At 38.9% G+C, this 27,369-nt stretch overlaps 1 protein-coding gene across 5 annotated transcripts in view; it reads left to right on the top strand.

Annotated features, from left to right (window-relative positions):
• Nucleotides 1–27,369, top strand: part of LOC130915895 (serine/threonine-protein kinase BRSK2) — a 358,279-nt gene that overhangs the window by 313,317 nt on the left and 17,593 nt on the right. For 2 of the 5 annotated variants that reach the window (XM_057836083.1, XM_057836081.1), the window contains exons 11-17: nucleotides 1,871–1,968; nucleotides 3,750–3,900; nucleotides 7,431–7,496; nucleotides 18,788–18,848; nucleotides 19,872–20,628; nucleotides 23,741–23,789; nucleotides 26,245–26,368. In XM_057836083.1, coding sequence (XP_057692066.1) covers nucleotides 1,871–1,968; nucleotides 3,750–3,900; nucleotides 7,431–7,496; nucleotides 18,788–18,848; nucleotides 19,872–20,628; nucleotides 23,741–23,789; nucleotides 26,245–26,368 — 1,306 coding nt within the window. The remainder of the gene's footprint in view (nucleotides 1–1,870; nucleotides 1,969–3,749; nucleotides 3,901–7,430; nucleotides 7,497–18,787; nucleotides 18,849–19,871; nucleotides 20,629–23,740; nucleotides 23,790–26,244; nucleotides 26,369–27,369) is intronic. The other 3 variants (XM_057836085.1, XM_057836082.1, XM_057836086.1) reach the window with 3 other exon arrangements.

Raw genomic sequence — 27,369 nt, 5'->3', positions numbered from 1 at the left:
AGTCGATTGTCAAATGCTGGTATTGTGCAGTAATGAGCAGACGTGACTTATGTGGCGTTTGTTAACTTTTTTAATGCCCGACAACACTCGTGCGCACACTAGATATCATCAAAGAGCAACCTAGATCTGCTACGTTAGATCCCCCACAAGTCCCATGCCATTGGCTGTGTGAGCCCAGAGGGATCATGGGACGCATAGTCCGTATGCTACATTGATGAATTAAAAACCGCCATGACTGAATGGAAGTTAAGCAGGCCAAATCAATCCATACCAGTGACAATAGACAATGCTGCAAATATTGTTAATTCAGTACGTAACACAGATGGACTCGGACCACAAATAAGATGTTTTGCTCATGTGGTAAACATACCTGCTAAGAGAGCAGTAGCAATCAACAGTGTGCTCCGCCTCACTTTCCAAACAGTAAAGATTGTTCTCAGCACTTTTTTACAAAATTTCTTCAGATCAGTAAGAAGCACATATAATAATGCACTGTAATGCATCTTTATATGATGGCATTGTTATTTTTGCTTGATAGCAAAATAAAAATATATATTTAAAAAATAACACTTGTATTTTTTGTTTCAGAGCATTAAATGTATTGAATCGAATCGAAAATCGTGTCCCTCATCTCATAAATCGTACCGAACCGTGACTTAACTGTATCGTTGCATCCCTAGTAACGAGTAATCTAACGCTTTCATTTTTACAAACCAGTAATCCGATTAGTTAGTTTCCTTAGTGTCTGTGCTTTACTATTTTGTTATTGCCTCATAATGTATGTAGAAGGAAGAACATTGTAGTCATGTATGAAAAGCATTTTGAATAGGAAATGTTAGAAAAGTTCCCACTACTTGTTCGTTTCCATGGTAACCGCTCATAGGTCTTCCTGTTTTGGTCTCGAGTCACACGTGCTAAGTGTTTTGGGACTGACGTGTCCCAGTGCTGTTACACATTCGAGCCGAGTGCAGCCACTTGTTGAGATGTGCAAGGGAATGTTGATGTGTGTGTGTCCATGAATGAACGTGAGTATTTTTCCTACATTCTGGAGGGTTCCAGAGATTGGAGCCAGTACACGCGCGGCCGTTTCGTAGCTTTTCCGTTGAAACGGTGGATTGTCGTCGCTTTCGCTCATTCTCACAAAGTCGGCGATCATTTTTTACATCACGTGTTCGTTTAGCACTTTGGGATGTGTTATAAGTCCGATTGAGTGTAAAGGGCTATGTTACCGCCCCGTTTTGTGGCCCAACTGACCGCGCATTTGTACGGCCTACTTTCCGGGTTGTGCGCGCGTAGCCGCGCCCGCCCCGACCTAGTGTTTATTGCACTGTGCAATTCATTTGTGTGTTGTTGGTTATTGTACAGTCAATTTGCATTAGCACTAATATGCTGTTCACCCTAAACCCTAACCCGAAATTCAGAATTTTTGACATTAGGTTTAATCTTCAAGTTAGCAGAGTTTAATTAGTCGGTGGAGTTGATTTCAACAAGTTCCATGCAGTTTGTCAGTTATTTGTTAGTTTCAGTGGTTTCAGAGTGACTAAGTTAGTAGAGTCAATGGTGTTTGAAATCAACTCCAACTAATTGAAAATGTGAAAAATTCTGATCTTTCCCTGTAAATTCAATGATCGGAAAGTCAACTACATATGACAATATTTTTCTGTTGTCATCCCCATGTTGAGGGAGAAACTTGGTGAAAAGTAACTGATAAATTACTTTTAAAGTAACTTAGTTTGACAATAAAGTAACTAGATTACTTTTTTGAGGCATAATCAGTAATGAAATTACTTTTTCAATGAATCTGTCGCAACATTGATTGTATTGTATTTGAGTATTTATACAGAAGCTTTTTTATGTACCCTTTCTGCAGTGATAACCAAGAAAAGATGATCTATTTCCTGTTATTGGACCGTAAAGAGAGGTACCCCAGTCAAGAGGACCAGAACCTTCCCCCTCGCAACGAGATTGGTATGACAAACACAAAAGACAGAAAGTACCGATAAATAATGCAGCTCAGCAGCCTATAAATAATAGCAAAGCCAGAGAAAGTTCATAAAATATGTTTCAACAATTCCAAGTTGTGCTGCTCGTAGATTGCTTTCCACTTTTTCATTAGCAGATCATTACGTTGGTCATGCTCTAACTTTTGAAATCTGCTGTTTTACAATCTCATAGCATGTCATCCGCTCTCGGAAGAAATTGGATCAGCTTCCCACAGAGGTGGATTGTCACAGCAGTTGTTTTGTTTATTTATTTATTACCATGATACAAACTCTGGATGCATAGTGTTGACAGTGAAAAGACTTAGAAATAGGGCAAAGTTGTTTTTTTGTCCTTTAGAAAAAAAAAACATTCTGGTGTAGATCTCATCATGAAAAATCTACCAACACATATCACATTCCCTACCTCAATCCATGTGTCTGTCAGTTTTAGGTAATGTAGTCAATTCTAGCTATGGATCTCACATACTTCGTAGTATCGAATGTAACCATCAATCTATTTACATGCACACACAATGCAAATATTTGTCCGTTCATATACTGTACACTATGATAAGACTGTCTGTTCATTCACACTGTTCACACATAATATACAGTATCTACCAGTCACATAGAGTATGTAATTTGATCACCTGTCTACTTCACATGCAACATCGAAACACCAGTCACGATCAGATACACATAATTTAATAATCTATTTGGCAAATAGATTTTTGCGCAAATAGTATTTTAGTATTTACCCATTCACATACAGTATATACACTTTAAATGTCTGTCAATTAACATTCACACATACAAAAACGTGTCAACATACATGCACACAATGTAAATACAGTATTGGTCTTGACTAAAAAAAAAAAAAAAAATGCAATTACGTATGCAATTAAGTGTAATATAAATTTATACTGGGGGGGCAGCACCTAGCTAACTAGAGTCACAAAGCTATGAGGGAGTTGGTAAATTATAACAAATTTAATTAATGGATCCCCTCCTCATTGAATGTAATACAATCAAAATGTGGTCATTAGTTGAAGGTTTGGGAGGAAGCAATATTCATCACTATTAGTAGTAACTGAATGCAATTACCGTATTGGCCCGAATATAAAACGGCCCTGATTGTAAGACGACCCCGTCTTTTTCAAGACTCAAGTTTGAAAAAAGACTTTTTGAACACCAAATTAATTTTTATACAGAAAATAACTACAGTACATCTGAAACAAGTGATTATAACAATATATTTGAGAGAAAAAGCATGTTATTTTGCCTCATTCAAATCTTAATATCTGAACCTTTAAATATGTTAACTAAAGTGCAATCACATTCGTAAATGAATGGCTTCTGGTTTTTGAAATGTAAATAAACCTAATCTATTGTGATAAAAGAAAATTGCAATAACAGCATTAAAACCATCAAAGTGAAGTCTAACTGTAACTGTAGTCTTGAAACAAATCTGAATAAGGAAAAACATTGCAATAAAATAATGCAAACTGGTTAAACTTGAGAGTAGCTGAGATCCGTCATGACAGAACATCGCTTCAATGATATCTGGCGCCATCTAGCGTCGTGAATGAGTATAATGTCTAGACCGCGAATATAAGACGACCCCCAATTTTTCAGTCTTATTTGCAGAAAACACCGTCTTATATTTGGGCCAATACGGTAACTCTAAATGTCACTCAGAAGAATCAGAAGTGTGGTGCATAGTGTAACTTCATCCTGACGACAGATGTCCGGCTCTTTGTAACACAGATCCTCCAAAGAAACGGGTCGACTCTCCCATGTTGAACCGACACGGCAAACGGAGGCCAGAGAGGAAGTCCATGGAGGTCCTCAGTGTCACTGATGGAGGCTCACCTGTGCCGGCTAGGAGGGCCATCGACATGACGCAGCATGGCCAACGGTATGCATTACTTAATTTCCTGTGTTTATTCAATGATAGTATTTCATCTCCAATTGTTTTGATGCAAGGTGAATGAGGTAACTGAGTTCAGAGTCGATTAACCAATCACTTTTTAGAGTGGATCAGGTCACAGTAAAAACACAGTCTGGATTTACACCTCATGTCCAAGTACCCAATGCCATTTAAGGGGCTCTATCAGATATTTAATGTTTTGTTACAATGGGTGCACCGATTACAATTTTTTTGACCCATCACCAAATTTTGAAATCTTGTCCTGCCCATCTCAATTTTTGCCGATCCTGATATTTTTCGACCAACAAATTGATCGGTGCACCTTTACTTGCTTAAATATACAGTACATTTCAAGTGTCGCATATACAGAGGTACCTTGACATACGATTGCTTTGACACATGATCTTTTCGACATCCGATGTAAAATCTGACTCGCCATTTGTTTCTACATCCGACGACATGCTCGAAATACGACAACATGACAGTGCCGCAGGCGGTCACATGGTGGATTTTCTTGTTGGAGAAATCAACACAGGTTCCAAGAAGGTTAGTGCAGGTGGTGAAACAAGGAAAAAGGTGATACTTAGCATTGAAATGAAGATGGTAATGATAGAAAAATATGAGGGTAGGGTGCGTCTCCGTGAACTGGCTCAACAATACGGCCTTAGAATGTCTACTATCTCCACGGTCCTCCTCAGACCTCTTTATAAACCTTTATAAGTTAAGGTGACAATTATTATTGTGGTAACATCGCCAAAGAAATCGCCAGCTTCGTCAAGTTTTTATCATTCAACTTGTGCAACACAACACGCCTACTGTCCGCCGCAGTGGACGGTGTTCTCAACAAAACATTAAAAGAGAAAGTATTATCTCAACAGCACCTCTACCTCTCTCTGTCACGTCAGTGACGCGGTGCGTTCAGGTACAGCACGACAAATACGTACGCCACATTAGAACCCGTTATTACAGGTATTATTATTATTTTATTATTCTGGTTCCTATTAACAATAATTAATTGCCATTTGTAATTGTACCAGCAGTATTTATTAAAGATTTAGTGTAGGTTTTCGGGCTGTGGAACGAATTAATAAAATTATAATGTATTCTTATGGGAAAAACCTGCTCGACTTATGACCATTTCGACTTACAAACACGATCCTGGAACGAATTAACTCAGTATGTAGAGGTACCCCTGTACAAAGTTTACTCTGGGCTATAGTGTTGTAACACTCAAGACATGTCTTTGAATAGTCATCACGTTTTAAAGATCTTGGTCTGGTCCTCTGCAGTCAATCAAGGCAGAAAGAAGTGCAGAAGCCTATCTACTGTTTAGGATTTTTTGTGAAATTGATGTTATCTTTTAATTTATTTGGTTAATTGTCACGAAGTCATAATTCCTAATAAAACCAATGCTTGTTAATTATTCAATTAATTGTCCAATTTTCCATTGTAGTTAAGGTTTACAGCGAGCCTTATACAGTTGTGGTCAAAAGTTTACATACACTTGTGAAGAACATAATGTCATGGCTCTCTTGAGTTTCCAGTTTTTTCTACATCACTGATTTTTCTCTGATAGAGTGATTGGAACAGATACTTCTTTGTCACAAAAAACATTCATGAAGTTTGGTTCTTTTATGACTTTATTATGGGTGAACAGAAAAAAGTGATCAAATATGCTAGGTCAAAAATATACATACAGCAGCGCTAATATTTGGTAACATGTCCCTTGGCCATTTTCACTTCAATTAGGCGCTTTTGGTAGCCATCCACAAGCTTCTGGCAAGCTTCTGGTTGAATCTTTGACCACTCCTCTTGACAGAATTGGTGCAGTTCAGTTAAATTTGATGGCTTTCTGACATGGACTTGTTTCTTCAGCATTGTCCACAAGTTCTCAATGGGATTTAAGTCAGGACTTTGGGAAGGCCATTCGAAAACCTTAATTCTAGCCTGATTTAGCCATTCCATTACCACTTTTGATGTGTGTTTGGGGTCATTGTCCTGTTGGAACACCCAACTGCGCCAAAGACCCAATCTCCGGGCTGATGACGTTAGGTTATCTTGAAGAATTTGAAGGTAATCCTCCTTCTTCATTATCCCATTTACTCTCTGTAAAGCACCAGTTCCATTGGTAGCAAAACAGCCCCACAGCATAATACTACCACCACCATGCTTGACGGTAGGTATGGTGTACTTGGGGTTAAAGGCCTCACCTTTTCTTTTCCAAACATATTGCTGAGCATTGTGGCCAAACAGCTCGATTTTTGTTTCGTCTGACCACAGAACTTTCCTCCAGAAGGTCTTATCTTTGTCCATGTGATCAGCAGCAAACTTCAGTCGAGCCTTAAGGTGCCGCTTTTGGAGCAAGGGCTTCCTTCTTGCACGGCAGCCTCTCAGTCCATGGAGATGCAAAACACGCTTCACTGTGGACACTGACACCTGTGTTCCAGCAGCTTCTAATTCTTGGCAGATCTGCATTTTGGTGATTCTCGGTTGAATGTTCACCCTCCTGACCAATTTTCTCTCAGCAGCAGGTGATAGCTTGCGTTTTCTTCCTGATGGTGGCAGTGACAAAACAGCGCCATGCACTTTATACTTATAAACAATTGTTTGCACTGTTGCTCTTGGGACCTGCAGCTGCTTTGAAATGGCTCCAAGTGACTTTCTTGACTTGTTCAAGTCAATGATTGTTCAAGTCAATAATCACTCGCAAGAAATTGCTAATTCGTGTTGCTGTATGTATATTTTTGACCCAGCAGATTTGATCACTTTTTTGTTAACCCATAATAAAGTCATAAAAGAACCAAACTTCATGAATGTTTTTTGTGACAAAGAAGTATCTGTTCCAATCACTCTATCGGAGAAAAATCAGAGTTGTAGAAATAACTGGAAACTCAAGAGAGCCATGACATTATGTTCTTCACAAGTGTATGTAAACTTTGACCACAACTGTATATGAGTTTAACTTTGGATTGTTTGGGTAGCTGCAGCGCTTGTGTATTGACAGTGACAATGACATGAAGCTTGCATTTACACGGTATATCAAATCAGTCCGTTCATGCTGCAGTCATAATTGAAGATATGTATCGCTTTTTTTCCCAGATGACTGTTTGGTATTTTTAGAGTTATATTTCATGTCTTTCTCTTCATTTTGTCTGCCTTTACTCATAGGCGAATTATGGCGCTATATAAAAAAAAAATGCAAATGTACTTGAAACACGCAGTACAAATTCAGCTTTAATGATGTCGATGATAGTAAAAGAAAAAAAAATGTACGTCGAAGGTTCTCATTATTTTTCTTATTTAAAATGGTATTCAGACATGTTTCTTGACTGCATTATGCTCACTGTGACCACATTACAGACATCATACCTGTTTGGTATTGGTAACAATGAATATGAAGGCATGTTGGCGTATTTATTTGCTTTAGGCTGGAAGTCTCTGGACAGGTTTGACAACAAGTTTAGTAAACACCTGACCATTAGCGTGACCTGCTCGCTCTGTCTCCTGTCTCACCGTAGTAAGTCAGTATACAGTAAAAGCTTGGATATACCTGTTGCCAGGACAAAATGCAGCAAAGACGAAAGGTATTCACTTCTCACTGTTTACCATCCTTTTTTGCTCCCTGACCCAAGGAGATGTCCATAGCTGGAGAAAGATGCAGAAGTGCACTCTTTGACAACAAAGAGTATCTTAAGTGATTTTAATAAGAATGTCAATCAAAACAAAGGAATTTAAGCATGTGAGCCCAAACCTTTGTGGATTTTAAAGTAGACTTAACTTTTCTTGTGAAGATATGCAATGCAGTGCTTCAATATCCACATCCAACCCGCCCCCGCTTTTCCAGTATGAGTGCAATTATCCTTTCTTGAATGCATTGATAATCAGTTCTTCCCATTCTCTGCCCCACTTTCTCTTGAGATGCAGAGGGTTCCTTATACAGTACTCTGGAAAGCGTAGCCTGAACCATGACCCCAGAATGCATAAGCAGCTGATTTAAAATCTATTTGCACATCTTATTTCAGCCAGCAACATATCATCACAGCACGCATTTGAGCTCGATGCCTATAACGTGTGTGACAGCGGGCCAGATCAACTGTGAGTACGCTTGATCAGCCTAATGACAGAGTGCTGCATTGTAGGGAAATGGACATGAGCCAGCTAGTTGTACAATATAACTCAACTATAAAGATTTGTGAACACATCCCAACATAAGGTTTATTAATTACCCTCTCACTTAAGCAGCTTGGCAACAAGTGCGTATTAAGATTTCATCCTATTGCTTTAAACGTCCTTCCACAATATACTTTGGAAGGTTTATATCAATTCCTGCAACTCCCACTTTTTAAGATGTCCATCTTTGAATTCTACGTTTAAAAAAATGTTTTTACGAATACCATTTTTTGGCACCTGATTCTGATACGCCTTTGTGTGGTATCGGCCGATTCAGATAGTATACCGATAGCATGCCGTTTGGGATAAATATACAAAAAGTGTATTTGGTCTGATTATGTTGGAAATGGAACCCAATGGACCTATCGCAAAACGAAACCACAAAATCAGAAAACTCATACACCAATCATAGAGCTGCATAGGAATGTACTGTGTTGTCGTGACTTAAAACATCTTTTTTCAAACTTTAAATTTGCAAAAACCTGATGGTTTAAAGCTGTGCTAGAGTCACCTAGAATTCCGACACAATGTACTCAGAAGGATTGGGGGGGTTGTGCCCTTTTTCAAAGACTTAAAGTAAGGTCGCAAGCAGAGGTTGCGCTAGACTTTTTCGTTGTCTGTCATTTTGACTGACAGGTCATAAAAATCCGGTCATAATCTATTTTTACCCGTCACTTAAATTTTTTAAATGATGATAACGACATTGTGGTGACCCTTCTTTTGTCATAATTCACCTTCCGTACTTGTGTGTCCATTTGGCCGAGCGCGTTAGCAGCTACGACACAGTCACGTGACAGAGACACTTAAGAGCCGCGCGCGTTCCGGCTTGAATAGAGAGTTCACAGACAGCAGCAGAGCTACAGCGGCTGGACACAGCAATTCGAGCTAACAAGACTCTTAACATTGCATACCGCTTCAACATATTCAATAGTATTTAGTTTTCATTCATTTTAAATTAATATTCTGTCCGAACAAGCTTAACAGAGAATCCACACCGTGCCATCACACATCAAGCAGATGAATATGTAACTTTTTTCTCTGTAGTGACAAAAACAGCTGACTGTGGCACCAGTAGCTAGGCTGCGTATGGAACAATGAAATTAACAGTTCACCTGCTGTGGCCTGAACGGAGTCTTACACCTTCCTCCTGGTGCGCATGGACTTGAATTGCGTGCCCGCTTGTGCAGTCCCTGTTTTTTCACCTCTTTTATCAACACCATCGTCGTTTTGGGGCTTTTTGAAGAAACTTCGGACACTCAGTTGCCTTGACATTTTTCAGAGTAAGGCCAACGATGTCATGCATCAAGAGAGACAATAGCTAATTAATATGCTCACTCGCCACCCTGTGGTCTGGGGTGTGAATTGCAACCTGTCAAAATGATAGGTGGACTTCAGTTTTTTCCGTCACCGTTTCAAAAAATCGGTCAACGACGGAAAATATTCGGTTAACGCGACCCCTGGTCGCAAGCTATGGTTAAGGCTCTGTCATCAACCACATAGGCAACTGAATGTCAAGACAGTCATCAAGGACACTTAGATAGGTTAATGATCGATTTTAAAAAATATATACTGTATATGGCAGAAAACACAGACAAGGCTGAAAAAGCAGTTTCTGCTCTTGCACCCCTCTTTAAAATTAACTGCAGTGTTTTAAACCAAAAGAACTGCTGTGTTTGATATGTCTATGTGCTGCCATAGCAGTTTCATGGCGCATTATGCCCCTGGACTATTTTTATAATTCGTCTGTTTTACCCTGGAGACCCACGTTTACAGACACTGCACAACCGCTTTTTGTTTCAACCCAGCCATAAAACGAAGGGAATTAATTATATTTTTTACCCGGACTGCCTGTAATTTTTAGCTTAGAATCATTGATTGATGTCTAATATTTAGTTTAACAGCAACAACAAAAAACTTAAAAATTATTCACTCGCATATTTTAAACTTTTAAACAAAATGAACACAATGAAAAAAATAGTGTCCGTAAATAGATCACGGATATGTACCTCATAACTATCGCTTAATTGTATTTTTTTTTTTTTTTTTTTTGTTACTATCACATTTTCCCTGATATTTTAAATGATAAATAATCAATCCAAACAAAGAACAAACAAAACAAACAAAAAAACGCCTGAAAGGGTAAATATTTGAAATAGAAAATCTCGACCACTTCTTGTTGTCACTTACTTCTGCATCGCGACCCTTGTAATATTACCGTGTTTCACCTATAAAATCCCCACAAAGTCCGGCTGTGGCCATTCACAGCTGTGTCTTGACACTCGGTGATACATGCTATAGAGTTTTGGGATCGAAACAAGGTAAGTACGTGATAATATCTCGTTAAAATCATGGTGTCTTTAATTATGCTCTCTCATGCTCTCACCACAAGTTACCGGAAAGCCACAAAAAGACATACACTGCGGTCGAACGCTTCCACGTGAATTATGGACAGTGTTGTCAGTAACGCGTAAGTAACGCGTTACTGTAATCTGATTACTTTCTTTCAGTAACGAGTAATCTAACGCGTTAGTTTTTCCAAGCCAGTAATCTGATTAAAGTTAGTTTCCTCAGTAACTGTGCGTTACAATTTTGTTTTTGCCTCATACTGTATGTAGAATGAAAAATACTGTAGTCATGTACGAAGAGCATTTGAATAGAAAATACCGCATTTGAGTTTGCGAGTGACATCACATCTCACGTTTTCTCATCGGGAAAAAAACGGGTCACGTGCAGTACCACGCTGTATGCACGCCGTCTGCCACATAGCCTGGCTATCTATCAGGATGCTAACAGTAAAGGAGCCGGAGAGATACAACAAACGGCTGCATTTGCTCACTGGAGATACAGCCATTACTTCACATATCCGTCCAGTAAAGATGACAAAAATATCTCCGTGCGTTGCAAACTCTACGCTGGCTCAGATGGACTGTCGACCGCTATATACTCGACATCCAATTCAACAAGGAAGCACTTGGAATTACAGCACAATGCGTCACGAAAAAAAACTCAAAACATGACGACAGGTAAAGAGACAGTCAGCAACTAGCCTTTATAATATGTGTAATTATGTACATTTTATAGTTAGAGTTTGTAATCGTAGGCGGAGTTTTACATTTGTGGGACTGGGGGGAGAAGCATGTTGAAGACTGAAATGAAAGTCAAAAGTTTAGACTCACTTCATAATTTTTGCATTTAATATATTTTCACTGCTATTGTTAATTCTCACTGAAGACATCATAACTATTAACGAACATGTGGAATGGCAAAAAAAGTGGAATAACTGAAAACAGGTTTTGTATTCTACATTCTTCAAAGTATCCACCTTTGAGGTGTCTCCAAACTTTTGGCCAATACTGTAAGTGGGGAGAACAAGTATTTGATACACTGCCAATGGGTTTTCCCATTGTGAGTGTATCAAATACTTGTTCTCCCCACTGTATATAATATATATATATATACATACACACACATCTTGATACTGTTCGAGTTCAATCAGCTGTTCAAGTTGTTGTTGGTAGAGTTTGAAAGCTTAGGTTTAAAGAAATTCTAAATAGCCATCTTGCCTCCTCTGGTGTAGTTTTGGCTAAGCAAAGCAAAGGATAGTCTCAAGGTGCTAGTCACATGATATGTTCGAAAAATGATTTTGACCCATTATGAAAACAGTGCGTTGTAGGATTTTTGTTCATTTCATAAATTTTTGTTGTTTTATTGCTTTACAACTCTTATAGACAACATTTTAATGGCTAGATCTTTATTTCAAAGGAGAAGTTCAGAATTTTTTACATTGGGCTTCATCTTGGAGTTAGCGGGGATTTAATTAGTCGTTGAACTTTATTTAAACAAATTTCGTGCAGTTTGTCAGTTATTTGTTAGTTTTAAGGCTCCGGGATAGCTAAGCTAGGGCGAGTCAATGGTGGTTGAAATCAACTCCATCGACTAATTAAACCCTCGCTAACTCAAAGATTAAGCCTTATGTGAAAAACGCAATTACACGTGATTGAATTTTTCTGTTGTTTTTATGTTGAAGCAGCAAAATGAGAAAAATTGGCAAAACGTAACTGATAAGTTACTTTTAAAGTAACTTAGTTACTTTGTTAATAAAGTAATCAGTAAAGTAACTAGATTACTTTTTTGAGGTGTAATCAGTAATCAGTAATTAAATTACTTTTTTAAGTAATCCGTGACAACACTGATTATGGACATAGCAGGCTATATGACTAGCATGCTGTCCATTATCTTTTCATCCCTTGTTGCCATTTGGATTGCTTATTATGGGAGGACATCGATGTACTAGACACATTAGATGCTTAAATCATAAAGCCTAGGTCATAGGCTTCAAGGGTAAATACAATAAATAGACAGTGTTATGTACTCACATTTATATGTTCCCTTTATGCATATGGAGCCTTTTATTCTCAGTATCTCGCATTCACCTTCTTTAATCATAATTGAAAAAATATTTTTAAAAGCCCACTGCAAAAATTAAAATATTATGGTATTGGAATTTAACCCATAAAATAACACCACAAACTTTCTATAAAGAAAGGAATATGTGCTTACGTTTGGTCATGGATGCACACGAAGTCCTCCACACACACACACACACACACACACCTAGAATGTGGCTCCGGTCACCTTGACTGCACGCCGCTCGCTCAACGTTAACACCTTGGGCATTTATTTACACTGTATTCATGTTGCACCTGTATGTTTATGATTTAAGTTGTTTATTTAGCACCTCTGGATAATAATGAGAATCCAACTGAATGTAAAAGACTTGCTTATTCATCGCCACAAAAGCTTCGGGAGAAAAATCTTACAGAATACATGACATAATGTTACTATGCAGCTAACATTATAGCTAGTTAGATAATAGGCGTATGGAGTTTTTCGTTTTTAAGTGGCGAGTGATAGCATTTCGCCTCCATTATGATAAGGTATGATAAAGTTCAATAACAAGGACATACCGCTTCACTGCATACTGCAACCGCCTCTATCTCTTTCTAGAATAAATTCTTTAAAAAATATATGTATTTTTTTAAAATTGTATTGCCAGCTGTGGTAGTGCAAATTCAGAAATTTAAACTCCCGCCATCATCCATAAATCGTTCGCTCACTCAGTCATTGACAATGAGAAAATTTGAAAGAGTCTTGTGTTGTATGAGTTTTCCAAGGCGACGTGGCTTTGCAATTGGTCAATTGACACAGCGTTCCGGTTCCCGACTCTGCTCTTCTTCTATATAGCAGATGGAAACACTCTCGTAGAGAACATATGGCAACACGTAGAGCTGGGAATCTTTGGGCACCTAACGATTTGATTACGATTACGATTCAGAGGCTCCAGTTCGATTATAAAACGATTATTGATGCACCCCCCTCCTTTTTTTTTTAAATTTTTTTTATTTTTTAAATGTTTTGTACATTAGTTCCAAAATTGTTCAAAAATACTCTCAGACTAAACCAAACTACTATTTCAGTATCAAGTTAACCTATAGCAGTAAACAAATATACAAAAATAATAGTAAATAAAAAACTCCAGTCCCCATTCTGTATCAGCAGCTTTAAACTACATTCAATTAATTTAATGTTGTGAATCAACCGTTAAAGTTGTTAAAATTGCTCCCGTTAGTCCATAATTTCCCTTTTGTCTACTTTCGACATGTGAAAGTTTTAAAATTATTTTAAAGATAGATTCAAGTCAATATTTTACCGATTTAGGAGTATTTTAGATAAAAAGTTCATTAGGTTTGCTTGGAAGGTTCGCTACAACAGCCTTGCAGGGAAGTGTACTGATTTAAGATGGCGGCTGTTTACTAACGCCCGCATCTAGCTTTTTGTAGGTGTGCTGCTAACGCTACCGAATCTAAAATGCATCTAGTCCTATATAAATGATATCTACCGTAACATTATGTGGATATACTTTGTAGCAGCTTTTCGGCAGCAGTCAGGTATGTTGTTGTGTTTTTTTATCTCATGGCATGAGTTGAGCTAGAGCCGTGAGTTGAGCATTGGCATTACCCGAGGGGCCGGGTAATGAGAAGCATGATGTTTAGCTACTCTCGCTCCGTTCCTCATCGACCGCGCGGCGCGCTGTGTGTGTTGTACTTCTGCTTTACTTGGCATATTTCAATAATCGGAATTTGGATGTTTGTGAATCGTTCTCGAATCTTCCACGGCCGAATCGCGAATAATCTAAGAATCGGAAATTTTGCACACCTCTCGGCAACAGGGTATTATTTGTTAGAACTCGTCCATACCAGCATTTCAGTGCCATATCAAAGCCCCTTCCCATACTCCAATGGATATTGGTACAACACTTTTAAAAGTTGGAAAAAAAGAAAAGAACACTTCTGTCTTGATAACTTGTACTGAGGCACAGTGGAAATAAAAAAAAACTAAATTAATAAAAGGCTTAATTAGAGGCTTATCCTTACTGTTTATACTATCTTCATTGTATTAAAACAATTTAAATGCTCTGCTGCATCTTTTCTCCATTACATTATTTCTTTGAATTTTATTCTACACAAATGTCAAATATGGACTTCTCCTTGCCTTTTTCACTCACTCCCTTCACTACCCTTGTGTGGCATTCATCCTCAGTCCCTGTTGCCCCCCCTCTGTTCTGTGTAGCATCGCTTCACTAATGTACAAATGCAGCTAGATTGTCTCTGTCTACGGTGCTGATGTGGTTGCTGGTTTTATTCGCAGCTGCTTTTCTGCCTATAAATCAAATTTCTCTCAGTGTAGTTCCCTCTCTCTCGCCAGTCTCTTGCTTTATTGCTCTCGGGTAGATAGCAGTGGCAAAGTCGTGTTGTTAACCAAATCTAAATCTTGGTCATTTTCAGCCTTTTTTCCTGCCTGAACTAAGCATTATTTGACCCCAAAGACAGTATTTTTTTTCTCTTTAATTTAGGTGGAATCTGAAATGTTGTAAAAAGCATTCCTCTGCATAAATGTTCCTTAGTCATCATTTTTCCTCCCGTATCTCATGTTAGCAGTTGCAATGTCACATTTTCTTGATTTATTTGCTGGATGCCAAGTAATAAAATACTGAACATTAAGGCCATAACAATCATATTGCAAACATGTTGAACAAGGAATTCTATTGTTTTCTTTTAAAATCCTAAGAGTTGGCATAGCGACCTGAAAGCAGCATAATAATATGGAAATGACATGTGAAATAGTGTGGCACCATGATTCACGGCTTATTAAATTATTTTTTTTTCTTTTTTTACTTCACTGACCATCTCCCATTTCTTAATGCAAATGAAATGATTTGAGTTAGTCCAGCAATTTTAGTAAGTCCTAAGGTTGATTCTAATTATCTAATCTAAGACACTCAAAGAAAATATTTTAACTTCAAAAGCTCCAGGGGTCTTATTGCATCTTCAAACTTGAGGAGCGGGGCTGTGGATATTCATTTTGTCCATGTTCAGGGAGTTTCTCTAGCCTCGAGAAAGAAAATGACTTTAAATTTTGTAATGATTAATATGACTAATTACCTTGCAGAGACAAGACACTGCTGAAATAGTGTCAAAGAAAGAGAATGAGCAGTATGATCACGTTTTGAGCTTTGGAATGGTTACTCTTGGCACTGTCCACTATATTTTGTATCAGTTTCATTTTATTTTAGTCCATTCCTTTCTTTCAGATCCATCTGAAGTACTTCCATCCCACACGTTCTCTCATTAGACCCCCGTGGGTGCTTTAGATGACTCTTTGATAAAGCCTCTGGTCGCACACACCGGGACACACTGGAAGACTTCTGGAAATAGACAGAAATAGACAGAGCAGGGCATCAGTGCCTTTGATTTAGAATGAGCTGACTTGAATTGACGTACCGTGACCTTCTCAAAATATAAATGGGCCGTATGTTACTGTGTGTTATGTGGTCTCAATAAACTGTCTGACATGTTTTTTTTTTTTTAGGGAAAAAAAAAGTTATTAAACACTATATGCACATTTATCTCATTTTATATGAAAAAAATATGGGACAATGCACAGCAAATGAGTCACAGTGATCATTTTTCCAAATTAATAATCCCAGTTTTGCCAATGACATTTATACCATTTTGATAAGTCTTGTCTCCGAGAAATTGCGACTTGAATTCGGTTGGTATGTGCATCTTTTATTCCCAAAATAAGAAGAAAATGGACATGGATATATATATATATATATATATATATATATATTTTTTTTTTTTTTTTTTTTTTTTGTAAACAACAACCTAGCACTTGTCATTAGTGAACAAGCATGCTAGCGAGGCCAGACGACACACACCAGATTTGGCACAAAAATTCAGGACATACTGAAGGACTTTTTTTTTTTTTTTTTTTGGGGTACATTTTTGCGATTTAATAATTAGTTTAATGTATTTCATTAAACTTTTAAATTAAACAGTGTAATTGAATTTCATCAGCAAGAATGGGGTCTTTATTGATTAATGTCCAAAACCGAACCATTTTTGATATTCCCACAGTGACCTTTGACGGCGCCATTTTGAATTTCACCAGAAATATGGTGATTGTCTGATTCCTCTTAGTCACTGTCTTCATATCTATTATTGTCACAAAGGTATGTGGACACCTGTTCAGTCCACGGCAATGCGTTTGCAGAACTATCTTAACTGCAAGAAAGAAAAACGGGTGAATATGTGGTGCATATTTTTTTTTTTATTTGTTGACACCATAGACTTTAAATTGAACATTTTTTAATGTAAAATTATTCATGCCTTCCATGTAAACTTTTGGTCAGTCATCGATGCTCTATTTTAAATAAAATATTGAAATTTGGCACTTCGACATCACTGTTTTTAGCTGTTATTCACAATTTGTATAGGGTCCTAACTTTTGGGGAACATGATTTGTGTTATTGTGAAATTTATTAAGACATGATTCAGCCCATACCGCCCATTCCTACATCTCTTTTAATGCCTGAATTTAATCATTAATTGTCATCCCAGATATATTCCTAATATTCACAGAGTATTGTGGTGGACCCTAGTAAAACAAGAAGAAATTTTAGATTTAAAAAAATAAATAAAAAAAAAAAAAGATATTTACACCAATAGACGTCCTTTCCATTTTGAGGGGCAGGCAGTGATAGACGTCATTCGCCCTCATCTGCAGCAAGAGATGATAGGATTTAAATCTGAACTACAGTGATTCTGTATTTTAATCTTTTTTCGTTGGTTTATTGGAACATTTCTTAGAAAAGTCAAAGTTAGGTTTGCTGGCACAAACATCAACTCATTCATGATTAAAGGATCGCTTTGTTTTGTGTGCTGCCGTTTACACGAAACAGCCACCAATATTTATTCATTGTCATCTTGCAGCAAGGCGGCTTCTCTGATGGTGCATTACTGTGCGGCATTGCCATCTGTATTATTAGCTCTATAGACCTGCTGGTCCAACACTAACAGATGCAGAGTATGTCCAACAATATGCTCATAATGGGCCGAGGAGGCTGAATGTGTCTGAGTTGACATGAGGTGCAACTGGCTATGTGCACACAAGCTCTCTAAGCAGGTTTCGGTGATCTGTGGGCCTTCAATTTCACTGTCTGCTCCGCTGCTCTTTCAAACAAGTCTGAGCCCATTTGTACTCAGCCTCGCCCACTCATGTGTGCACATTATAGTGTGCGATCGCCACTGAGATATTTATAAAAATAACCAGTGAGTGGGAGTTCTGTCTTTTCACTGTAGCAGTTACTTTTTTTCCATTATTTTGTCTCCGGAGTAAGATCACACAGTTATGAATTAAAAGCTTCTCGGGTTGACATAAACACTAACTGAGTCTTTTTTATGTCAGCATCTACCTTTGCACCGGCTCTGTTTGGTTTTTATCTAGGACCATGTAAGTAAGCTTTGTGTATTCATTTCTGAAAATGAGACTGATCCAACAACAGGGAGGAGCATCAGTCTTCATTAGTGCTCCAGTCCTCTTAAATCTCAGGAGGAAACTCTCATTTTACACTTTCCTCTTCGTTTTAAGAGGCAGACAAAAATTATTAGGCTTGCTCCACATGTTCACAACTGCATCTGCTCTTGCACGCAAGAGAAGGAGGGTGTGGATGTAAAATGAATGACAAAAATAAGCAGTGCGGTGACAGAAAGCAGCTGGTGTTGACGGGCACTTTGTGTGTTGTGGCACGTGCGTGATGGAGACAGATTGTCCCGTGATTGTTCATTTCGGGGTTCGCCTCGGCTCACAATCGTATTGACAGCATCTGTATGGAAATGGAAAACGAATGGCATGCCACCAAGTGCCCCATTTCATTCTCCCCCTCAAGATATTTGCTACTGATCAGATGTAAACAGACTAAAAAGTCGGCATGTTTTATTTATTAAGTGTCGACAGAGCAACAACAACGGCAAAAGCTAATTTGAATGCTAATGCGCAGAAAAGCGATGTTCGATTTCCAGGTAAGCGTGCAGTCAAATCATTTGACATTGCTGTGAGTCACTGCCAAATAATATCTGTTGACAAATGAAGGCTTGCACCGTGTGCTGTAGTGTTTCTTCTCCTGTGCGTGCTCAAAGGCACCCCGTAGTCGCTCACCCCGTGCTTGGAGTGATGGCGCCATATGCTCTAGTGCTGCCTAGCTTAACAATTGACCTTCGAGCTTGTGACCTGCGCCTTTGTGGAACAGCTCTGCTTGTTCGGCCCAGAAAATGACTTCTGTTCTTGCGTGTTTGGTCCACAGGTCGCGGTCTATTAGCGGAGCCTCCTCGGGCCTCACCACCAGCCCGCTCAGCAGCCCACGGGTAAGTCAAGACCTTTGATGACCTTACAAACACACACGCGTATATGAAGTTCCACCTCTTGCCCCAGTTCTCGGCTTTCTGTGTAGCTAGTTCCCCTGTGGGATGACCATCTAACAACTACTGATCTCTTATTATTATTGTTTAGGTCAGCAAGAAAAAAATAATGACGTCTCCATTGCGGCACAGCCTGACAAACCATTTAAGCACTATCATATTACTTTCAAATGCAATTTTGTTATAGTGTCCTTGAATTTGTCGTTTTATGATATAATATTTTCTAAAGCACAACTGTACTATAAGTCTATGTTCAATTCCATGTCATTTAGTGACTTTTACTGAGCACACAAGAAGGAATCCTGACCCTCAAAACATTTCCTCACCCCATCCTCTCAGCTTGATAGCTTCCACTGTTTTCGGCAGCCTTAGCACAGTGAAAATCCAGCTCAAAGAATTATTTACAAAATCCTACTTGTCTAGCTCGGATTGGCCGGGCTAGGCGTAAACGTATCAAGCTGACAAACCTTGAAGACTCAGGGTTATCTATGATCCTCTAACAAGCTCTTCACACCACAGCTCATCTGAAAGGGAAATTGATTTCCAAGGCCAGATAAATTTGAACTATTCTGTCCATATACTTTTCCCAATTTGGCTCCTGTTTCAAGGTTAAAAATCAATAGAAGTTCAAGTGTAGTCTTGGTTCTTATTAGCTCCGGCTTCCAAGCTTGCTATTTTTTTCCTGTGTATGTGTGCGTCCGTTGGTTGTTGTTGTTTTGTGGTACCACAAAGTTTGTATATGTTCATATTTTGAAAGTGTCTTTCTTTGGACCGTCTTTGTTTGCCCATCTTATTGTCCTATTCCCATGTCACATTGCTATGTTTTCTAACTGCATGGTCCTCTCTCTTTTTTTCCCCCAATTTTGTGCATGTGCTAATGGTTTACTTCGTCATCTGGCTGCTTGGTGGTTGTATTCAAATTATTCCCTTGTTTGTATTCCTTCACCTGTCTGCATTGAATAATTACAGCCTGTTAGAAAGTTTTGTGTTCCGCCTCAATCCCCTGATTTGCTGCAGTCCCCTAACACTAGCCCCATTCCATCCCCTGAGCCAATTCCAAATCGTTCAGGTCCTCGTATGTCTACGCCTAACTCGCTGGCCCCGAGCACCGAGGCCCTGCCGACAACACTTAACAAGACGCAAACGCTCCCAACTAAGCCTAAAGTCGCCCCTAAACCTCTTCACGCTACTCGATCCAACCCGCTCCCTGAAGCGTCATTAGATGCAGCATCCATATCGGAGTCCTCAGCTTCCTGCCATATTCCATCACACCCTCCATCTGCCTCCATGCCGCCCACCCCCACCTCCCCGCTTTCTCCAACCTCCCCAAGCCCCGTTTCTCCTGTCCTGAACAGCCCCCAAGTACGACGCTCCCATTTCGCTGCCAACCCCCAACTCTCTGTGCCCTTCAGCCCTGTGGTGCCTCCCTCCCCCATCAGGCTGCATCACTTTCACCCTGTAACACCCATGCCTTCTTCATACGCTGACCACCCACCTAAATCTATCCCCCTCATACAGGTAACCCCCCACCCTTCCCCCCGAGGCAGTCCCCTACCCACCCCAAAGGGCACTCCGGTGCACACGCCCAAGGACAGCCCAGCAGGGACTCCGACCCCTACACCACCCCCAAGTCCCTCCATTGGCGGTATGCCATGGAGGACGCGCCTCAATTCCATCAAGAACAGTTTCCTGGGATCACCACGCTTCCATCGCAGGAAACTCCAAGGTTTGTGTACTATTATACTTAATATCTACTTCAGAGGTGGGTAGTAAAACCTGACATTTACTCCATTACATTTACTTTAAAATGTACTTTTACCACGCAGTACTTTTTACTTTTACTTGAGTAGATTTGTAAAGAAGAAACGCTACTCTTACTCTGCTACTTTGGGCTGCACTATTCGCCACTTTTTTTTTCTCTTGACTTTATTTTTGCCAGCACAGTGGCTCACGCAGTCTCACCAATCAGACGCAGCAACAATAATCACATGACTCAATCGTACCAATTAGACATAACAATTAGGGTTGTTCCGATCATGTTTTTTTGCTCCCGATCCGATCCCGATCGTTTTAGTTTGAGTATCTGCCGATCCCGATATTTCCCGATCCAGTTGCTTTGTTTTTGCTCCCGATTCAATTCCAATCATTCCCGATAATTTTTCCCGATTATATACATTTTGGCAATCCATTAAGAAAAAAATGAATAAAACTCGGACGAATATATACATTCAACATACAGTACATAAGTACTGTATGTGTTTATTATGACAATAAATCCTCAAGATGGCATTTACATTATTAACATTCTTTCTGTGAGAGGGATTCACGGATAGAAAGACTTGTAATTCTTAAAGGATAAATGTGACTTTGTATATTGTGACTAAATATTGCCATCTAGTGTATTTGTTTAGCTTTCAGTAAATGATACTGCAGCCATTCAACCCAAATGCATGATGGAAGGTGCAACCATGACTGTGCGTAGAGGCACCAATTGATATATCTTCTCTGCGTTGGGTAAGAGCATAGGGTGTTAAGAAAATGATCAACTACTATCTTTCTTCCTCACATTGCCTCCCGCGTTAATTTTAATAGCTGAGAGAGGGAATGTAAGGGTTTAGCCAAATAAAAAAAAAGGCTCCAAAGGCTGTCAAAATTCTCTCTACTCATTATACGCTGCGTTTAACTCTATATATTGGTAAAACGGCGCCTTTCTAGATTGAACGTGACAATGCGTGAGTGGGTCGTGCAGTGCATGCGTTAATTATTTAATGTGATTAATTAAGAAAAAAGAATTTACCGCCGTTAACGCAATAAATTTGATAGCCCTACTTTAAGCCAAAACTACTCTGGATGAGTGTAAGACATTTAGTCTGTAACGTTATATACAATTAGAAAACGCTTTAAATGAAAATATATATATATAATTAAAAAAAAGGCATGTCCGATATTTTTTGCCGATTCCAATACTTTTGAAAATGACATGATCGGACCCGATCAATCGGCATCCCGATCGATCGGGACATCTTTAATAACAATACACCTTCATCTTCACACACAAGTTTGCAGTCGAGTCTTTTGATCACATCGGTGTTCTAAAACCACAACAAGTGGCATCTTTAAAGCGCAGTCAAAAATAAAAGTGCGTATTCCAAACTCTTCTATTTTTTATTTGGACCAGGAAAAAGCAGAGAAATTATCTTTTTAGTTTCATAGTGGAAAATGTGTTTATACGCTACAGCAGGGGTCCCCAAACTTTTTTGCACCACGGACCGGTGTGATTTGGGTCTTTTTTTCCACGGACCGGTGTTCTGTCAAATTTTGTACCCTTACAAAATTTTCTCCCAAAGCTTTTGTGGCGGTGAAATTTTTATATTTAGTTGGACTCTCATTGTTATCCAGTGGTACTAAAAAAACTATTTACATTATAAACATACATGTGCAACACGAAAATGGTGTAAATTAATGCTTAACGACACTGCAGTTGTTCTGTGCAGCTAACATGGCAAACGTAAGTTAATATTCCTTTGTTTAAAGAAAGTTTGTAGTGTGTACTTTGGAATCGCTGCATTCGCGGTCATTTTTAACTTTACGCGCATGCCAAATCTGTCAGAACACCGGCAATGTGTGGCATAAAAATATAGCAAATATAAAATAACATTTGTTTTTAGCCCCGTCGTGTTAAGTGCAGGGAAAATACAACTCACCCGCTGAATCAGTGTGAGACCTGAGATGTTTCGTTGAGACGAGATGGTCCCAAGATATGAGAGAGAGAAAAGCCCGCTTCACAAAGAAACAATGTTGGAAATTGTAGCACACTTTTCAGTGCTCTCCTAGTGATGTCAGCATATTCCGAAATGACTTTAATCCAGAACCTCGGTAGAGTTGTTGTCTCAAATGTACATTAAAGGTCGCCGTGATTTGCAATCTCTACAAGCTGATATTCCTGTTGCACAGACATGCTCGAATCACTCGTTTTATTCACATATGGGTCAAGAGTCCACTCCTTCGCAGTTTGTGGGTCTTTAGTGATTGGGAAGTAGCATAGATTTTGTTTTATTCGAGGTTGTAGGCTCATCTTGTGGCTCGTCAGGTGCCCTTATCGCCGGAAAAAATCTGTCCAAAGACGTCTGTTTTTCATTCATTCTAGTGTGGAGCCTAATTATTTCTGGGAACAAATGTGATGCTCCCGCTCTACGTCATACATCATTATCAAGGAAAAGCGCACATAGATATACAAGACAAGATGTACTGATCGCAGTCCAATCAATGGATTTCTATGACGACATTCTATCCTGTATTATTATATCTAGAGTAGACAGGGATATTATTATATTATAATATAAATTTGGCCACAATGCAGTCGTTAATAAATTATTATTTCTGTGCGGCCCGGTAGCAAATGCGCCACAGACCGGTCCGCGGCCTGGCGGCTGGGGACCCCTGCGCTAGAGGACGGTCACACTCTAGGGACGGGTGATTTTCATTTCTATTATATCACTCAGAGTTTGATGATTCTGGTATATTTTTGGCCTCATATGGTCATTTAATAGGTTATAGCATAATAATAATAGTTCATATAGATGGGCATATGCTGAGTAAAAAAATATGCTATCATTTTAGAAATAAATATTATAAGGAATTACTTGATACTTTTTTCATCGAATACTTTTTTTTTTACTTGAGTTATGTTTTGGGATGACCACTTTTACTTGTACTTGAGTAATATTATTTTGAAGTAATGCTATTACTTGAGTACAATTTTTGGCTGCTCTACCAACCTCTGATCTGTTTTCAATTCTTGTTTTCATTTCACCCTTAAAACTTTATTGTGTCCACAGTTCCCACACAAGAAGAGATGTCCAGCCTCACTCCAGAGTCTTCCCCAGAGTGAGTATTTTGTTACACCTCCCAAGATAAGCATGTGTGCCCAGGTAATTGCCTGGTAGGTTATTTCCATCTAGCACAGGGGTCGGCTACCCAAAGTGTTGAAAGAGCCATATTGGATGGGAAAAAAAACATGTCTGGAGCCGCAAAAAATTAAAAGCTTATATAAGCCCTATAATGAAGGCAACACATGTTGTATGTATCTATATTAGCCTACTACCAAAATGACTAAGTTGGCTACAAATACATAATGAGCCTTCATAATGAAATGTTTTATTTTCCCTGCAGCGTATCCTATAGAGCACCTATGAGGAACCTATGTCGGGAACCTATGCGTAGCGAGTCATATTTGGCTCTTTTAAAGAGTGCATTTGACTCTCCGCCAACCTGTAATTTTAAATGTGGACCTGGCCGGCTCGTTTGACAGGAACGAGCTGTGATGAGCTGATGGTCCATTCACACATTTTTCTTGGAATTTCAAATACACGTCGCAACAATATATTTCAATTCAGTGCCCATTGGTGGTCCTCCCGTTGCGGATTGCACGCAGATGGGCGTTATTACAGATCTCGTCTTGCCCCTTAAGTCTCCGCTCAGCCAGCAGCAGGGTTGGCCCCGCCCAACTCAGTGCCAAGCGATCTGGAGTATTTAAAATGCGTAGGTGAAAATTAAACTATGAAAGTGAACTGCTTGATACGTCAAGTCATAGAGGTGCGCAATTAGTTTGACTTCCATGACTTTATCGCCTGTCAAAATTGTCGGCACATCCAAGAGAGCGAGACTCACGAAACAGCTGCTCCGAGAGGCTCCACCTGTCTCGGCCACTGTTTTTTTCAAGTTCTCTGGTTGCGATTTCCACTTCCAGGAAATTATATGCAGTGCTACACCATCATTCTGTTTGTTATTTTCTAAGTGGTGAGTGCGAAACGATTGTAACATACCAAGTAACGATGTCCGGCTTTTGTTGTTGTTTTCTAAAGATTTTTTTCAATCACAACTCAGCGACTGCTCGTAAAACACGAGCGTGCCCTAACTCTTGCTCCCGCATGATACGTTCAAATGCGCTCACGAAAAAAAAAAACAGTCATCGCAAAGCCGACTCGTACAAGCTGGCAACAGAATATGTAAATATATATATACATAAATACATGCAGTATATAGACACACACAGATTGTATGGCTTTCGTGGAATCATATTTTAAAATATGTTGGGTGTTTTGGCTCTCTCGGTCAAAAAGGTTCCTGACCCCTGCTACTCTGTTGTTGATGCCGCCTCAAGTTTAACTTGACTACGATATAAATGAATTAGAAGAATGTTTGTGTCATGTTTGTCCTCCTACAGAAACCATATTAAAACAAAAAATGAATTTCCCTCCCCCATCTTTTTTCATTTTATTTATTTATTTTTTTAAAAAGCTCCACATCTAAGAGCCTAGAGCCGCGGGATGCTGACCCCCTATTTAGCAGAACATCAGGCTTGATTGGAGAGGTTCGTGCTGAAAAAAATAGGAAAACTAAATCAATAATATCATTTTGGTTAGTTCATAGGGAACACGATATAACACAGGGTGTCAAATTCAACGCACGTGGATTCAGCCCACCACATCATTTTGTGTGGCCCACGACACCAAATCATGTCCTGTCAAGTCACCCATATTTATGTAGCCATTAATCCTGTGCATTTAATGTTTTTCACGAAAATAGCAACATTTCACATTATCGTCACTTTTAAAAATGATATTTTTTTAGAATTCTGTGTAAACAATCGCCCTTGTATAATAAATAAAATAGTTGACTCCAGACTGCCCCTAAATGAGGGCATTTTGCCACTAAAATTGATAGTAAATTTTTCCTCTCCTTTCACCTCTGCCGCTCTCTAAAAAAAGAAAAAAAATTAAATTATTTTCCTTGATATTGTTTTTTGTCTTGCTGACAAACCTCTGCTCCATTTAAGTAAACTTGTTGGCAATCATCCAGTAATGAGAGGTTAGTGCAATTATGATAAGTAATATTGTTCAAATGAGGTGAAAATCAAAATATTTAATTAGTGAGTCGATTTGAATTGTCCAGTTCAGAATTTTCTGCTTACGACACCTAAAAATTGAAGTTAGACTCTACAATATTACCAGTAAAAAAAATAAATAAAACAAAAGTTGGTGTATCTAACCAACTATGTGGCTCATGACAAAGCTTAGTTTGACATCTCATTGATACATTTTTAAGCTTATTAGTCTCCTTTATTGTAATTTTAGTCATTAATGTGGTACTTAGAGAGCCATTTCAATTTTGGGTGGTACTTGGTGTCAAAAGTTCAAAAAACACTTATATAGTGGGTTGCAAAGCCTCACAACGTTGACCTACTGAACACTCCTTGAAGTTGCATCGTTTTCTGACTCGTCACTTAATGTGCAGTTTTTGTTTGTATGATTGTCTAATATTTTTTTCACTCTCCCTGCAGACTTGCCAAAAAATCCTGGTTTGGTAACTTCATCAGCCTGGAAAAAGAGGAGCAAATCTTCATCGTTATCAGGGACAAGCCGCTCAGCTCCATCAAGGCCGACATCGTTCAAGCATTTCTCTCGGTACTGTCAACCACACAATTCAGACGGTCTTGCAACACCAAGTTAGTCCATACTCGATGTTAGAATAAGATGTAGTCGAATTTATGCAAATGCTGGACTAATGTCGTAATTTGGGGTGAATATTTGTGTGATAAATACTAGTCAATAATAATACAAACTAGATACATTTTGAAAATTGATTTTTTTTGGGGGGGGGTGAATTGCCGTTTGCGGTGCAACGGAAAATTTTTCGGAGCCGCTTGAAAAATTCCCTGCGTAGCGCAAAAATTTTGGACATGTCGATACTTGAACGGTGCCGATCGGTCTAGCGGTTCGGGCTCCGGGGCACGCCGTAGAAATCCCATTCAGTAAAAAAACAGAATAACACTATCTGGGGTCTTTTTTTCAAAGACACAGACAATTAATAAAGTATTCAACAGTAAGTATGGTAATACCAGAGTGTGAGTTGTCTCGTGGTTCATAGAAAACTATTCTTTTGTTATTAGACAAAATATCTTATACTGTAACCCTTTCATGGTTAGTTGTCACTACAGTGGAAAGCATTTCAAAAGTTGAGTCATAAAGGGAAAGTTCAGTATTTTTGACATCAGGCTTAATCTTCGAGTTAGCGAGCGTTTAATTAGTCGGTGGAGTTGATTTCAACAAATTCTGTGTAGTTTGTTAGTTATTTTTTAGTTTCAGGGCTCCGCAGTGGCTAAGCTAGCATGAGTCAATTGGGCCATCTTAGCATGCCAATAAAAAACATATGCGCACATGTAAATCATCAATGACCCATGCAATCAATAGCGTTGGCTCTGTTTTCAGGATAAAGATATTAAAACTTACCATTGCATTTCAATAATAGCAGTATGAACAGCAGCATTTGTAATCTGGAAGCTCTGCAGAGGAGCAGGGCGGAGTGATATCACATTGGGTTTTTTTTTTTCAACGCTGATTTTTATGTCGTAGCCAGCATCAAGTAACCAGTTTAAATTGTTCCTCATTCTTCATGAGGAATTTGT

Source organism: Corythoichthys intestinalis, chromosome 5 (assembly GCF_030265065.1).
Source record: "Corythoichthys intestinalis isolate RoL2023-P3 chromosome 5, ASM3026506v1, whole genome shotgun sequence".
In the NCBI taxonomy this organism is placed as follows: Eukaryota; Metazoa; Chordata; class Actinopteri; order Syngnathiformes; family Syngnathidae; genus Corythoichthys; species Corythoichthys intestinalis.
Note: the sequence above shows the minus strand (reverse complement) of the source record. Positions and strands in the feature narration are given on the sequence as shown.